The 16,179-nt window shown below is 38.3% G+C and overlaps 1 protein-coding gene across 1 annotated transcript; it reads right to left on the bottom strand.

Annotated features, from left to right (window-relative positions):
- Positions 1-903: 903 nt before the first annotated feature.
- On the bottom strand, positions 904-13,976 carry LOC100611103 (zinc finger protein 479). Its single transcript, XM_024357844.3, has 4 exons — positions 13,800-13,976; positions 8,132-8,258; positions 7,558-7,653; positions 904-2,685 (listed from the first exon to the last, which is right to left on the bottom strand). The coding sequence occupies exons 1-4, from the start codon at positions 13,836-13,838 to the stop codon at positions 1,121-1,123; spliced, it is 1,827 nt and encodes a 608-aa protein (XP_024213612.3). The 5' UTR covers positions 13,839-13,976; the 3' UTR covers positions 904-1,120.
- Between the last annotated feature and the right edge of the window lie 2,203 nt (positions 13,977-16,179).

Genomic DNA, 16,179 nt, shown 5'->3' with positions numbered 1-16,179 from the left:
TTAATGGCTTTTCACATTCTTTGTATTTGTACAATTTTTCTCTAGTATAAATGCTTTCCTGTACCATAAGGTGTGAGAATTTGTTAAAAGTTTTGCCACATTCTTCATATTTGCAGGAGTCTTCTTCAGTATAAACTATCTTACCTACCATAACGTGTGACTACCATTTAAAGTCCTTGCCACATTTAACACATTTCTAGAGTCTCTCACCAGTATGATTTCTCTTTTTTAGAAAAGTTTGAGGTGTGCTTAAATGCTCTGTCACATTTTTATGTAAGCAGAGTTTCTCTCCAGTATAAAATTTTTTAGTGAGTAAGCATGGAGAACCAGTTAAAGGGTTTGCCACATTTTTTTCTACAATTGCAGGGTTTCTCTCCAATATCAATTATCTTACATTTATTCAGGTTTGAGGACTTTTTAAAGACATTACCTTATTGCTTATTGCAGGGTTTCTCTTCAGTATTAATTCTCTTATGTATAATAAGGGTTCAAGACTAGTTAACAGCTTTACCACATTCTTTGCTTTTGTAGAGTTTCTCTCTAGAATGAATGATCAGATATTATGTAAGGCCTGAGATGTGCTTAAAGGTTTTGTCACTTTTTTTATGTTTCTAGGGTCTCTGTAATATAAGTTCTCTTAGGCTTTGGGAGGCTGACAAAGGTGGATCACCTGAGGTCAGGAGTTCAAGACCAGCCTGGCCAACATGGTGAAACTCTATCTCTACTAAAAATACACAAATTAGCCAGTGTGGTGGCACACGCCTGTAATCCCAGCTACTCAGGAGGCTGAGGCAGGAGAATCGCTTGAACCCGGAAGGCAGAGGTTACAGTGAGCTGAGATCATGCCACTGCACTCCAGCCTGGGTGACACAGGGAGACTCCAACTCAAAAAAATTTTTTTAAAATAAATTCTCTTAGGTTTATTAAGGTTTGCGGGTTGGTTAAAGGCTTTGTTACATTTTTTTACATTTATAAAATTTCTGTCCAATATGAATTCTCTTACGTTCAATTAAGGTTTGGAACTGGTTAAAGGCTTGGCCACATTCTCTACATTTGTAGTGTTTTTTTCCAGTGTAAATTATTTTATGTATTATAAGGCCTGAGGGTGGACTTTGCCACATTATTCACATTTGTAGGGTTTCTCTCCAGTGTGAATTATCTTATGTTTAGCAAGACTCGAATGCCACTTAAAAGCTTGGTCACATTCTTCACATTTGTAGGGTTTCTCTCCAGTATGAATTCTCTTATGTTGCATAAGGGTTGAGGAGCAATTAAAGGCTTTGCCACATTCTTCACATGTGTAGGGTCTCTCTCCAGTGTGAATTCTCTTGTGGTCAGTGAGGGTTGAGGATAAGCTAAAGGCTTTGCCACAGTCTTCACATTTGTAGGGTCTCTCTCCAGTATGAATTCTCGTGTGGTCAGTGAGGGTTGAGGATAAGCTAAAGACTTTGCCACACTCTTCACATTTGTAGGGTCTCTCTCCAGTATGAATTCTCTTGTGGATAGTAAGTGCTGAGGAGCGCCTAAAGGCTTGGCCACATTCTTCACATGTGTAGGGTCTCTCTCCAGTATGAATTCTCTTGTGGTCAGTGAGGGTTGAGGATAAGCTAAAGGCTTTGCCACACTCTTCACATTTGTAGGGTCTCTCTCCAGTATGAATTCTCTTGTGGATAGTAAGTGCAGAGGAGCGCCTAAAGTCTTGGCCACATTCTTCACATGTGTAGGGTTTCTCTCCAGTATGAATTCTCTTATGTCTAGTAAGGTTCGAGGATAAGCTAAAGGCTTGGCCACATTCTTCACAGGCATAGGGTTTCTCTCTAGTATGAATTCTCTTATGTCTAGTAAGGTTTGAGGACCAGCTAAAGGCTTTGCCACATTCCTCACACCTGCAGGGTTTCTCTCCAGTATGAATTCTCTTGTGGTCAGTGAGGGTTGAGGATACGCTAAAGGCTTTGCCACATTCTTCACATTTGTAGGGTCTCTCTCCAGTATGAATTCTCTTGTGGTTAGTAAGTGCTGAGGAGCGCCTAAAGGCTTGGCCACATTCTTCACATGTGTAGGGTCTCTCTCCAGTATGAATTCTCTTGTGGTTAGTAAGTGCTGAGGAGCGCCTAAAGGCTTGGCCACATTCTTCACATGTGTAGGGTTTCTCTCCAGTATGAGTTCTCTTATGTCTAGTAAGGTTTGCGGACCAGCTAAAGGCTTTGCCACATTCCTCACATCTATATGGTTTCTCTCCAGTATGAATTATTTTATGTGTAGTATGGTTTGAGGAGCAGTTAAAGGATTTGCCACATTCTTTGCATTTGTAGGACTTCTCCCTAGTATGAATTACCTGATGTTGATTTAGGTGTGAAAGCATGCAAAATGATTTGCCATATTTGTTACATTTGAAATGTTTCCTTCCAGTATATCTTGTTTTATCTCTATTGGAATTTGAAAATTTACCAAAGACTTTGACATATTTATGAGTCTGAAATATTTTGTTTTGGGTAGTTGACAAATATTGGTTAACTTCACTGTAACCTCCTTTGTGCACCTCACATTCACCCACACTTTTACAGCATTTTTTAAATTGTAATTTCTCATGTCCACATTTTCCATATGTTCTCGGTATTACTTTTTGGAGTGAATCTTTGATGCCCTGCTCTGGCTGAAGGTCTTGGGTGAAATGGGAACGCGTAACTGAAAGACACAAAAAGCACAAGTTACTCCACTTTCTGGACTCATATAAATATATTCTACACATGAAATATATAAAATTACACAAGGTACATTAGCAAAATGCCATATCAAAATACCACAGGCCATAATTCCTTCATAGATGTATAAATGTAACAAAATCATAGTGATCAAAATACCTTTGTTGGAAATTTATAAATAAAGTTAGTGTGTGCACCATGTGAGCACGATGTCCAGAGCCATATAGAGAGAAAAGAAAGGTCTGCTACATTTACCCAACACAGCCCTTCCTCATGCCCAGTAGAAGAGCATAGTGCCTTTAATAACAGCTTTAAGTCTTCTGAGCTCAAAAGTGAATGTTACAACCGCAGAAAGACTGCAGTATGATGGGTAGAAGATAGGTGTAGAACGTAGTTACTGACCACTAAGAAGAAATATGAAGAAGTCTTTTAATTGAAAAATAAATACAAATTGCAGACAAAACACATCCTGAGAACATGTTTGTGAGAATCCCAGAATCTCTACCAAAGACAATTGGTGTCATGCTATGACAGGAAGGAGCTGCATTATAAAGATCATGAAAGGTAGTTTTATGTTAGTGTCTGAATCTCCAACAAAGATTACAATGTATATAAAACATGAGGACAACATGGTCCAATCAAAAAAATCAAAAATTTTGAAAACGCAACTATAAAAATAAAGATGTAGATCTTGATTTTTAAAATTTAAGATAATCCATATTATGCTCAATGAGAAAAATGGAAAACCAGACACCTAAATAAAATAAGAAAAATAAGAATACCAACAAAACTTGCAATAATAAAAATAAACAAGGTGGAGGTAAAAAAGAATAACTGAAAAAATTTAAAAGTAAGAAAAAAGTACGTAAAAAATGAAGAAGCTAAACAAACAAACTAGGATATACACAAAAAGATCTGCAACACAAATTTAAGCAAAGTTTCAAAAGTCACAAACCAGAAGATAATCTTGGGAGCTGCAAGATAAAAGTGAAGTATTATTTATAAGCATAGTCCTCTGAGACAACCAGTGAATTTGTAAACAGAAACCTTGCAGGTCAGAAAAGAACTGTGTAAAATGGTCAAAGGCTCAAAAAATTTTCATGGTGAGAATAATAAAACCAGAAAAATGTACTACAACATAAAGAAAAATAAAACTCTTCCAGAATGAATAAATGCTGGAAAAGCACATAATCATTGTATGTGCCCTAAATAAAATGCTGAAAAGAGGTCTTTCCACTTAAAACAACATGAGGAAAAATATATGTAATCATATGAAAATACATAACTTTCTGAAAAACATATGCATATACAAAAAGTAAAATTCTGTGGCATTATTGTGATGGTGCAGAAAATACTTTTAGTTATTCTTTAAAATTTGAAAAATATAAGCATAAAAATCATAAAACACAAAAAGATATAATTAGCAACATCAATAAGAAGTATAGGGTGGATATAATGAGGACAAATTTTTCTATGCAACTGAAGTCATTTTTTTACCAGTTTAAAATATACTGTTGTAACATTTAAGATGTTTTACAGAATCTCCAATGTAGCACAAAGAAAAAATCTTTATAGACACACGGAAGCAAATGAGTCGATTACTAGCATGAGACAAAGATTGATATTATATAATGGTAAAATGAGTCCATTTACTAGGAATCTATAATTATTATGTCTATCTATATGTATATGCATATATAACATCAGGGCTTTAAAACATATAGAGCAAATATTGACAGAAATGAAGCAAGAAATAAAATAGCAACACAAAATTATAAACATTAAGACCTCCTTTTCAATAATAAATAAAAAATTTAAATAAAAGATCAATTAAAAAAACTGAAAACCTGAAGAATATTATATTGTGTATGAATTTATTTTGCATTGCTATAGAAAATAACCTCAGACTGGGTAATTCATAAAGAAAAAGATTTTTTGATTCACAGTTCAGTAGACTGTACAAGAAGTATATGCCAGCATCTGCTTCTGGTGAGGATATGAGGAAGCTTACAATTATAGTGGAAGGCAAAGAAGAACCAAACATGTCACATGGTGAAAGACGATGTGAGTGTGAGGTGGAGGAGCCAGGTTCCTTTAAGCAACCAGCTCTCATGTGAATTAATAGCGTGAGAACTCTATGATTGTGCCAAGTCATTCATGAGGGATTTGTCTCCATGATGCAAACAGCTCTCATTAGGCCCCACATCCAACAGTGGAGATTACACTTCAACATGCCATTTGGAGGGCATCTACACCATATCACAAACCAAATAGGCTAAACAGACATGTACAGAACTCTCCAGTCAAAAGCAAGTGGATACACAATATTCTTATTTGCACCTGGTGCATTCTGTTAGAACACATAAGTCTTGGTAAATTTCAAAAGATCAGCCAGGTGCAGTGGCTCACAGGTGTAATCCCAGCAGTTTGGGAGGCCAAGGTGGAAGAATCACTTGGGGCAAGAAGTTTGATACTAGCCTTGGGAACACAGTGAGACCCTGTCTCTACAAATAATTCAAAATTAGCTGAGCATTGTGGGGTATGCCTCTAATGCCAGCCGCTCAGTAGGCCAAGGTGAAAGGATTACTTGAGTCCAAGAGGTTGAGGCTGCAGTGAGCCAAGATTGTGCTACTGCACTACAGTCTGGGAAACAGAGTGAGAAACTCTGAGTCAAAAAAAAAAATAAGAAGAGCAAAATCATACAGTATATGTTTTCTAACCCAAACTGAATAAAACTAAAAAGAAAAAAAGTAATACTGGCAAATCAAAAATACATGGAAATAAACACACTCTTCACTGTATTCTTGCACAGGGTCAAATAATTTAAATTAATTTAATATTTTTTCTCGAGGGCCAGCATATTTAAGTGATGACTTAATTTGTTAAGATGTCAATATAACCCACAGTGGTGAACAAATTTAATATAATCTGTATCAAAATTCCAAAAGTATATTTATTCCTGAAATATTGTTTAAATTTTTTAAATTTTATTATGAACCAAATCTACAGAAACACACATGAAAAACACAGAGGCACTATACTTCATAATTTCAAAACATAATAAAAAGCTGCAATAACAATAACTATGTGGTATTCACAAAAAGACAGATAAAGACATGATAGAACAAAATAGAAAGCCCAGCAATGAACTCTTCTGTGTATGACCAAATAATCTGCCTCAAGGTTGCCATGAGCAGACAATGGAGAAAATATAATCCCTTCAACAGATAATGTTGAAAACTGGACATCTACATTGAAAAAATGAAGTTGAATGGTTTAATTGCATCACATACAAAAAATATGTTAAACAAAGTACTTAGACTAAGAAAAACCTAATGAAACTCTTAGAAAAAAAGCATAGTGCAAAGACATGACATTGGTCTTGGCACATTTTCTTAGATATGCCATCAAATGCATGCGCAACAAAGAGGAGAACAGAAAATTTAATTGGGCTAAACTTCAAAATTTCTGCAATCAAATAAAACATTTAATAGAGTGACAGTGTCTCCCAAGAAATTGGTGACAATATTTGAAAATCACATGTGATAAGACTTAATATTGAGAATACATAAACTACTCCTAGAACTAGACAACAATAATTGAATTACTTGATTTAGAAATGGACAAATGAGCCAGGTGCGGTGGCTCACACGTGTGATCCCAGAACTTTGGGAGGCTGAGGTGGGCAGATCACCTGAGGTCAGGAATTTGAGACCAGCCTGACCAACATGGCGAAACCCATCCCTACTATAAATACAAAATTAGCTGGGTGTGGTGGCACATCCCTGATCCTAGCTACTCAGGAGGCTGAGGCAGGAGAATCATTTGAATCCAGGAGGCAGAGGTTGCTGTGAGCTGAAATCGCACCATTGCTCTTGTTGCCTGGGAAACAAGAGTGAAACTCCGTCTCAAAAAAGAAAGAAATGGAAAAATGATTAAACTAAATTTTAATAAAAAAGATACACAAATGGGAAGAAGCATTTGAAAGGTTGCACAAAATTAATAATTTATAGAAAAATGCAAAACATAATCACAATACAAAACAAAATCACCTTACATCAATTAGGATGGCCACTATAAATTTTTTTAAAACACCAACTGTTGATGATGTAAAGAAATTGAAACCTATGTAAGCTGTTTTTTATGAGAAAAAAGATACAGCCATCATAAAAACATCATAAGCGTTCTTTAAATAATCTAAAATGAAATTATTATATAATACAGCAATACCATTTATGAGTCTATATCTAAAATATGCAACACAGTAAAATGAAGGCATAAAAGGTACCCTGCTTGCATATCCCCCCACAGCAAGTGGGGGGATAACCAAGCCTCTAAATAAATACATACATATAAAAAATTAAAAAATTTGTAAAAAATTTGTAAAAACTTTAAAATATATTTCAAGGCTATAGTAATAAAAACAGAATGGCATGTGCAGAAAAATGGATGACCACCAATGAAAGAGAAACTACTATTCTCACACATTTTAGACATGATGCAAAAAAAATTTTAATGCTTTAGAGTTTTTCAAAAATATGCAGATATTAGTGTGTCCCCAAAAGCAATGGCAAAGCAGTCAGTTTGCGCAGTCCCTGATAACCTTTAAAGAAAACTTTGGCTCACACTGCAAACTTGAAGAAAGATTATTGAAGCAGAAGTGGAATCCTTAGAGACTTTAACAGCATGAGGCAGGAGGTGTCCCTATGTGAGAGCAAAAGAAAAAAATGACTTGAGCTTCTCAGAAACTCTTTTCATCAAAGCACAGCTCCCCAGACCACATTTTAAGGACTGGCTGCCTCCTTGATTTGTATACCTCTCATCTGTCTCATCTGCTTCATTCGCTCTCACCTACCTGGGTGTTTGGCTACCATCTCATTTCTCTTTATATTCTGGGACTCTTTATTTTGCTCCAGACAGGTGATCAAGTCTGGCTTAGAGACAGCAATACCTGTTTAATTAAGAAAAAAAAGTAACATAGATCATGCTGAATTCTTTAATTACCAAATTAGTATTATGCTTAGAGGATATAATAGAAAATTCTAGAAAATTAATATTGATTCATAATAGAACTTTCTAAATATTCAGAAAATATTTTAAATTTGTAGGTCCTTAATTTCACTACTCAGTACTACTGAATCAAAAATTGGTGGCAGCAACTGAATTCTAATGTGTGGGCAACGATCTTTTATGCCATGGCATTTTTGGAATTCCCACTAACCTAGAGCAAAAGATACATAAGCTCAGGAAAGGCAAAAGTTCTGGTCAAGATAAAACATCTTGAAGAATTTGTTCTACAGCAATGAATCCCCAAGATTTTCTTAAAATTGGAGATCTAAAATTCATTCATGCAAAGCAGAAATTACCAAAAACATCTTAGAAAAGAGAAAAGCAATATATTAGGAATTATGTATTGAAGTTATCCTCACCCAGGGAGACCAGGTTTCTGTAGTTCTCTAACATCACATCTGTATATAAATTCTGCTGAGCACAATCCAGGCATTGCCATTCCTCCAGAGAGAATTCTATAGCTATGTCTCTGAATGTCAACAGTCCCTGGAAAACAAACAAACAAACAAAACCACTCATGAACACACAAGCACTTACCACATGGCCATAGGCAGAGATTTTTATTTGACTCAAGTTAAAAAAGAGAGTAAAAAGAAGTGGTTCTCACTTACAAGAGTGACTAAAATTATTCAATAAGATAATTTTTAACACTGAAGTATTCTCTAACTCTGAGAAAAGAGGATAGCATAAGATCCACAATACCACTGTAGATTTGATACTTTTCTGGATGATACATTATAAAGTTAAGGGCATCAACATGGACATGTCTTTTTCTTTTCTGTTTTTCTTTTCTTCTTTTTTTTGAGACCGAGTCTCACTCTGTTGCCCAGGCTGGAGTGCAGTGGTACGATCTTGGCTCAGTGCAACCTCCACCTATCGGGTTCAATCGATTCTCCTGCCTCAGCCTCCTGAGTAGCTGGGACTACAGGCATGAGCCACCATGACTGGCTAATTTTTGTATTTTTAGTAGAGGCGGGGTTTCTCCATGTGGACCTGGCAGGTCTTGCACTCCTCACCTCAGGTGATCCACCCACCTCAGCCTCCCAAAGTGCTGGAATGGTAGGCATGAGCCACTGTGCCTGGCCGGACATGTCTATTTTTGAGTGCTATATTTACATCATATAGAATAAGTTGTGTATATTTCTCAGATAGAAGAGTCATGATGAATTGGAAGATACCTCTCAAGTCTTAGTATGTGCAATAACTAAAGATCTTGTGAGATTTTGTTTCAGGAGATTTCGGAGGAAGTCTGAATTTCTGAATTTTTAGCAAGCTCACCAATGTTTCTAGCCTAGTAAGAATATGTTGTCAAATATCCAGTAAATGGCAGAGTTTGGGTTTTTCCCAGTTTCTCTCACCTGTAAATAAAGATAAGAGCCTTCATTTTTAAAAGACAAATATAAGCAAAAGTCATCTAAAAGGAAAGGACAGCTTCCAGATTGAATGCAACGGTTTATGCACTTCAGCTAGTAAATCTCCTAAGTGTCCTTAATAATTAAGAGAATAAGAATTAACTCTAGAGTGGAAAAAAAATGTCATAGAGATCTTGAACCAAGTGAATAAAATTGTTATCAACTTTATTAGGACACATTTTTATTATGTGCTGATGCACACACAACACAACATCACTGCTGTGGCATTTCTCTCCTCTCAGAAAAGTAAATTATAATCTACATTTAATTTTATTATATATATATATATATATTTTTTTGAGACAGAGTCTCGCTGTGTCACCCAGGCTGGAGTGCAGTGGTGCCATCTCATCTCACTGCAACCTCAACTTCCTGAGTTCAAGCAATTCTCCTGCCTCAACCTCCCAAGTAGCTGGGATTACAGGTGCATGCACCATGCCTGGCTAATTTTTGTATTTTTTTTAGTAGAGATGGTGTTCCACCATATTGGTCAGGCTGGCCTTGAACTCCTGACCTCACGTGATCCGCCTGCCTCGGCCTCCCAATGTGCTGGCATTACAAGCCAAAGCCATTGCGCCTGGCCTAAATTTAATCATAAAGAAACATCAGTTTTATGCAAAGTTGAAGGTGCAGATAACTTCCCTGTTCTGTAATTTTTATTAGTAATTTTAAGGAGCCTTTCCTTAGCACCCCGGAAAGCAAGTATCTCCTAACAGTTTTTTCAGAACTTTCTGTGTAATAAATGCCACCCTGTTTAAATGAGCATTTTCTAAACGCTGTTCTGCATGGAACTAATAGAGCACACAGATGAAACCTCAATATAACATGTTTCACTTTTCACTAATCTCCAAAGACAACGGTGTTTCCCCAATAGAAATCTTGAGTATCCACACCTTCTAATGTTCAACAGCTACAATGGGAACATTTTATATATCGTAGGTCATAAATTTGTGGTAAGAATTCTGCATGATATACAAGAATCCAAGATGAAGAGAAATGTATAGAATGCTATGGCATAGAGAAAACAAATATTTTTTTCAGAACCCCTTGACTATCATAAAAATCACAAAAAATAGTTGAAACAAACTCATTAGGGATCAACAGCACAAGTAGAGAAGTAAAAATTTGCAAGTTCTGAACACAAGGCATTCCAAAAGGCAGAGTGGACGCTGCGCTTGATCTGAGACATGCTCACCTGAGAAAAAGTGATTTGTTTCTTTTCCTCCTCTTTCTCTGAAATGTATTTTCAGATAAGATGCTCTGGACATATCAAACCTGCATCTTGAGAATATGACTTTAAAGTGCAACCTATTCACCTGCTACCCCCACACACACCCACGGGTGGAAGACCGAGACTTGCAGAAAACATTCACCCATTTTTGTTGTTTATAACTGAAAAGATTTAAGAGCAATGAGAGAACAATGAGCTTCTCCACAGCTATTAAAATATAAGTTTCTTTGTCCCTGCCCTCCCCTATCAGAAACCAGCAATTTTCTTTAGAGTAATGGGAACATGAACCGCACTGACCTCTTCCTACCAAACTGAAACAGGGCAGGCAGTGCAGCCTTCCTTTGATGCAAAGGTTGAACTAAACTCTCCTGAATGTATCTTGAACCCCTCAAGTTTATAAATCACTTGGTAATCTTGGCCCCGCTCTATGCAACGTGATTCTGCAGGATCCAAAAGGGTCCAGGAATGGGCTTTTACAACAAGTCCCCTGTAAATGCTGATTGTGCTTTCCCAGACACATTATTAGCATTAGCAAGAGAAAGCAGGCACAGCAGAGTCCCTTACACACACCACATTTGTCACAATACTAATACTTCTGCTACAAATAAAAACAACCAATTTCCACCCTGAAATGCTATATTTTTGTTGGCTTTTTTAAGTTTACAGGGACAACAGAAGACAGCAATGTCTGAGTGAATCTGCACCTGGGAAACCTGTACACATGTACTAATAAAACATTTATTAAGCAGGTACTGTGTGCTCAGGAGCATGTCACAGAACACTGCGCTGGGAATAACACATTTTGTGATTTAATTTTCATAGCACCCTGGGAGTTGGTACTAAGTGCTGAATAATTTTTAGCATTTAGATTAAGAGCACAGCATTTTTATTTCTTCTTATCTTTCTCATTAATTTTAAAAAGAAAATGTATAGAATAATTCAATACAAAAAAAAAACATGTGAAAGGATGCAATTACATAAAAATGGAATAATCAGCTTCCAAATGGCTATTTTGGAAATAATGAAATTAAGGCAGAAATAAAATTTTTGAAACTAATTACAACCGAAATACAACATACCAGAATCTCAGGGTTAGAGCTAAGGCAGTGTTAAGAATAAAATGCATATCACTAAACATCCACATCAAAAAGTTAGAAAGATCTCAATTTAAAAATCTAATGTTACAATTAAAAGAATTTCAAAAGTAAGAGCAAACCAACTTCAGAGCTCACAAAAGTCAAGAAATAACCAAAATCAGAGCCGAAATGAAGAAGTTTGAGACATAAATAACTATAAAAAGTTCAATGGGCCACTCATGGGCTGTGGCTCGCTCCTGTAATCCCAGCACTTTGGGAGGCCAGGGCGGGAAGATCACGAGTTCAGGAGTTTGAGACCAGCCTAGCCAACATGGTGAAAGCCCATCTCTACTAAAAACACAAAAATTAGCTGGCCGTGGTGGCACATGCCTGTAATCCCAGCTACTCGGGAGGCTGAGGCAGGAGAATTGCTTGAAACTGGAAGGCAGAGGTTGCAGTGAGCTGAGACCGCACCACTGCACTCCAGCCTGCGTGTAAGAGTGAAACTCTGTCTTAAAAAAAAATTCAAAGGAACCAGAAGTTGATTCTATGTAAACATAATAAGATAGATAAAACACTGGACTAATGGGAAAAAAAGAAATAATTCAAATACAAACAATTAGAATAAAAAGTAAAAACAAAAACAAAAACAGATGCTTGTGAGGTTGTGGAGAAACTGAATGCTTATATGCTGCTGGTGAAAGTATAAATTTATTTAACCATTGAGAAAAGCAGCTTGGCATTTTTTCAAAAACCTGAAAACAGAATTACCATTCCCAATCCCGCAATTGGGAATATACCCAGTGAATGTAAGTTTTTCTACCATGAACACACATGCACGCATATGTTTATTACAGCACGATTCACAATAGCAAAAACAAGAAATAATCCTGTATGTCTTCAATGGTAGACTGGATAAAGGAAATGTGGTATGTAAACACCATGAAATAGGATGCAACTATAAGAAAGAACAACATCATGTCCTTTGCAGCAACGTCGATGGAACTAGAGACCGTTATTTTTAGAAAACTAGTGCAGGAACAGAAAATAAAAAACTGTATGTTGTCACTTATAAGTGGGAGCAAAATAATGAGAACACGTGGACACAAATAAGAGAACAACAGACACTGAGGCTCAGTTCAGGGTAGAGGATCAGAGGATGAAGAAAATCAGAAAACAAATCTGTTGGGTACTATGCTTAGTACCTGAGTGATAAAATAATCTGTACACAAAAACTTCATGATATGATTTTACCTATACAACAAACCTGCACATGTACCCCTGAACCTAAAATAAAAGGTAAAAAAAAAAAAAAAAATCGGCCGGGTGCGGTGGCTCACACCTGTAACCCCAGCCCATTGGGAGGCTGAGGCAGGCAGATCACCTAAGGCCAAAAGTTGGAGACCAACCTGGCCAACATGGTGAAATCCCGTCTCTACTACGAATACAAAAATTAGTTGGGCCTGGTGGCACACACCTGTAATTCCAGCCACTCGGGAGGCTAAGGCAGGACAATTACTTGAACCTGGGAGGCGGAGGTTGTAATGAGGTGAGATCGCACCACTGCACTCCAGCTTGGAGGACAGAACGAGACTCCCTCTCAAAAAAAAAAAAAAAAAAAAAGCATTTCTTGGAAATTACTATCTTGAAGAAAATATTCAGGCCTAGGCAACCACAGACTGCCAATTAATCTCGGATGACATAACCAAGAAATTTTTACCTGGATCTCACAAATAAACTACATAACTGTACCAAACCAATTATTGAATCTGGTTTGCTTCTTCATGAAACTTATAACAGACTTTTCTTCAAGTCTCTCCCATGGATCACAACCCACAAACCATAGTTGGGCGCTCTATGATTCTTGAATCACACTTTGATCAGATTCTCATTTTTAGAGTGACTCCCATACATCTCTAAAAGGAAAAATGAGGAACTAAGGACCCCAGGACCACAGCTCTTTCCACTCATGAATCTTGCACCCTGAGTCAGGATTCTCCCCGATGACTTTCCTATCCCTGTACAATCTGGGTGAGATGAGGCGCTAGGAGTGCAGAGCAAACCAGAGAGGCCTCCAGTCCAGGGTAAAGCCACTGCAGAGGAAAAAGACAGAAATCCCAGGGTCCCAGGCGCTGGCCCAGGCACCATCTTGCGGCTGGAGGGGACGAGAGCCGAGCTGGGCCAAAGACGATTTGGGTCGTCAGGCTCTGGAGCTGACTGCGAGAAAGTCTGGGACCTGCTACAGCCACTTTCTGCCGGTTCCAACCAGCCCCCACCCCTCTCTCACGATGACAGACCCAGCACTCACCATTTCCCGGCTTCCAGGGGGTCCCGGTCTTTTAGCCATAAATCTGCAGATACCTGCAGGACACAAGGACACATAGGCTTGGCCTCTAGGAGCAGAGGACACAGAGCAGTGAAGAGAAGAACTGCAGCTCTGGACGCAGAAAAACACAAAGGACCCGCAAAATTACGGAAGTAGCCTGTTCTTTCCAGCTGCATGCCTGATTGGACAGTTTCTAGACCACGGCTCCTGATTGGATAAGGTTTCAGGCCCCACCCTTCATGCCCTGAGTGAGGGAATATTTGATCAGACACCGGGCTGAGCGAAGCAAAAATAACAGCCTAGGCTGCAGCCTTCACAGGCAGGGCTTCTTCCTTGATCTGAGCCAGGCCAACTTCAGAGGATATTTGCATTTAACCTTGTGTATAATGTCATACGCATTTATAAATGATATATAATATTTATTCATAAATTGAAATAATGACAATTATTTTAAAATTTAGGATTTTATGCCCTTCCTTGCTGCAGGTCCTTTGCAGTGATATGGTGTGACTTTCTGGCTCCACCCAAATCTAATCTCAAATTGTAATTCCCGTCCATGTGCGGTGGCTCACACCTATAATCCCAGCACTTTGGGAGGCCGAGGCGGGCAGGTCACTAGTTCAGGAGTTCGAGACAGGCCTGGCAAATATGGTGAAACCCCGTCAATACTAAAAATACAAAAATTAGCCAGGCGTGGCAGCGCGCCTGTTAGTCCCGGCTACTCGGGAGACTGAGGCAGGAGAATTGCTTGAACCCAGGGGGTGGAGGTTGCAGTGAGCCGAGATGGCGCCATTGCACTGCAGCCTGGGTGACACAGAGAGACTTCCTCTGAAAGAAAAAAAAAACTGTAATTCCCATTTGTCAGGGCAGGGACCGGGCAGGAGGTGATTGGATCATTGGTGTGGATTATCCTCATGCTGTTCTGGTAGTAGTAAGGGAGCTCTCAAGACACCTAACGGTTTAAAAATGTGGCACGTCCTCCCCGGTTCTCCCTCTTTTTCCACCATGTAAGATGCGCCTTGCTTTCCCTTCACCTTCTGTCATGGTCATGAATTTAAGTTTCCCAAGGATTCTGCAGCCATGTAGGACTATGATTCAATTTACTTTAAAAAAAAATTACGCGGTTTGAGCTATTTGTCTGTAGCAGTGTGAAAATGGACTAATACAGGCGGACAGCCTGAGATTTCAGAAGGGAGGCAATCCTCTGCAGTAAAATATGAGCCACATGTAAATTTTTAATTTTCTAGTAGCCAAATGTTAAAAATAATAAAAAAAAAAGTGGGGCCGGGCGCAGTGGCTCACGCCTGTAATCCCAGCACTTTGAGAGGCCGAGGTGGGGAACCACCTGAAGTCAGGAGTTCGAGACCAGCCTGACTTACATGATGAAACCCCTGCTCTACCAAAAGTAGAAAAATTAGCTGGGCGTGGTGACAGGCATTTGTGATGCCAGCTACTAGGGAGGCTGAGACAGGAGAATCGCTTGAACCCAAGGGGCAGAGGTTGCAGTGAGCCGAGATCACACCACAGCACCCCAGCCTGGCGACAGAGAAACTCTGTCTCAAAATAAAAAAGAAAGAAACAGGTGGAATAACAGGTGGAATTGATTGCAACAACTTAATCAGCCCAATATATCCAAAATATTATTATTTTAATATGTGATTACTATGTAATTGTTAATAAAGCATATACATTTTTGAAGCTAAATCTCTGAATGTAATCTTGTATTTTACCTTTCTAGCACATTGCAGTTCACACTAGCCACATTCCAGCACCCTGTAGCTATGTCAGAGGCGTCTGAAGCAGAGAAACTGCATCTGGAATAGGTGCTGGCTAAAATGGGGCTGAGACCTACAGGACTGTATTTCCATGAGGCCCGGCTTTCTAAGTCACAGGATAAATAGAAGATTGGCACAAGATCCATTTTACAAAGACCTTGCTGATAAAACAGTTTGCAGTAAAGAAGCCACAAAAATCCACCAAAACCAAGGTGGGAATGAAAGGGACCTCTGGTTGTCCTCAGGAATCACTATACGCTAATTATAATGCATCAGCATGTGAAAGACATTCCCACCAGCGCCATGACAGTTAACGAATGCCATGGCAACATCAGAAAGTTACCTTACATGGTCTAAAAAGAAGAGAAACACTCAGTTCTGGGAATTGCCCACGTCTTTCTTGTAAAACTCATGAATAATCCACCCCTTGGTTAGCATATAATCATGAAGTAACTGTTAAGTATCCTTAGTTGAGCGGCCCACATTGCTGCTCTGCCTGGAGAGTAGCTATTCTTTTATTCTTCTACTTTCCCAATAAATTTGCTTTTGCTTTGCACTGCAGACTCACCCAAAACTCTTTCTTCTAT

Source organism: Pan troglodytes, chromosome 6, assembly GCF_028858775.2.
Source record: "Pan troglodytes isolate AG18354 chromosome 6, NHGRI_mPanTro3-v2.0_pri, whole genome shotgun sequence".
Taxonomy (NCBI): Eukaryota; Metazoa; Chordata; class Mammalia; order Primates; family Hominidae; genus Pan; species Pan troglodytes.
This window is presented reverse-complemented; position numbering and strand designations above follow the sequence as displayed.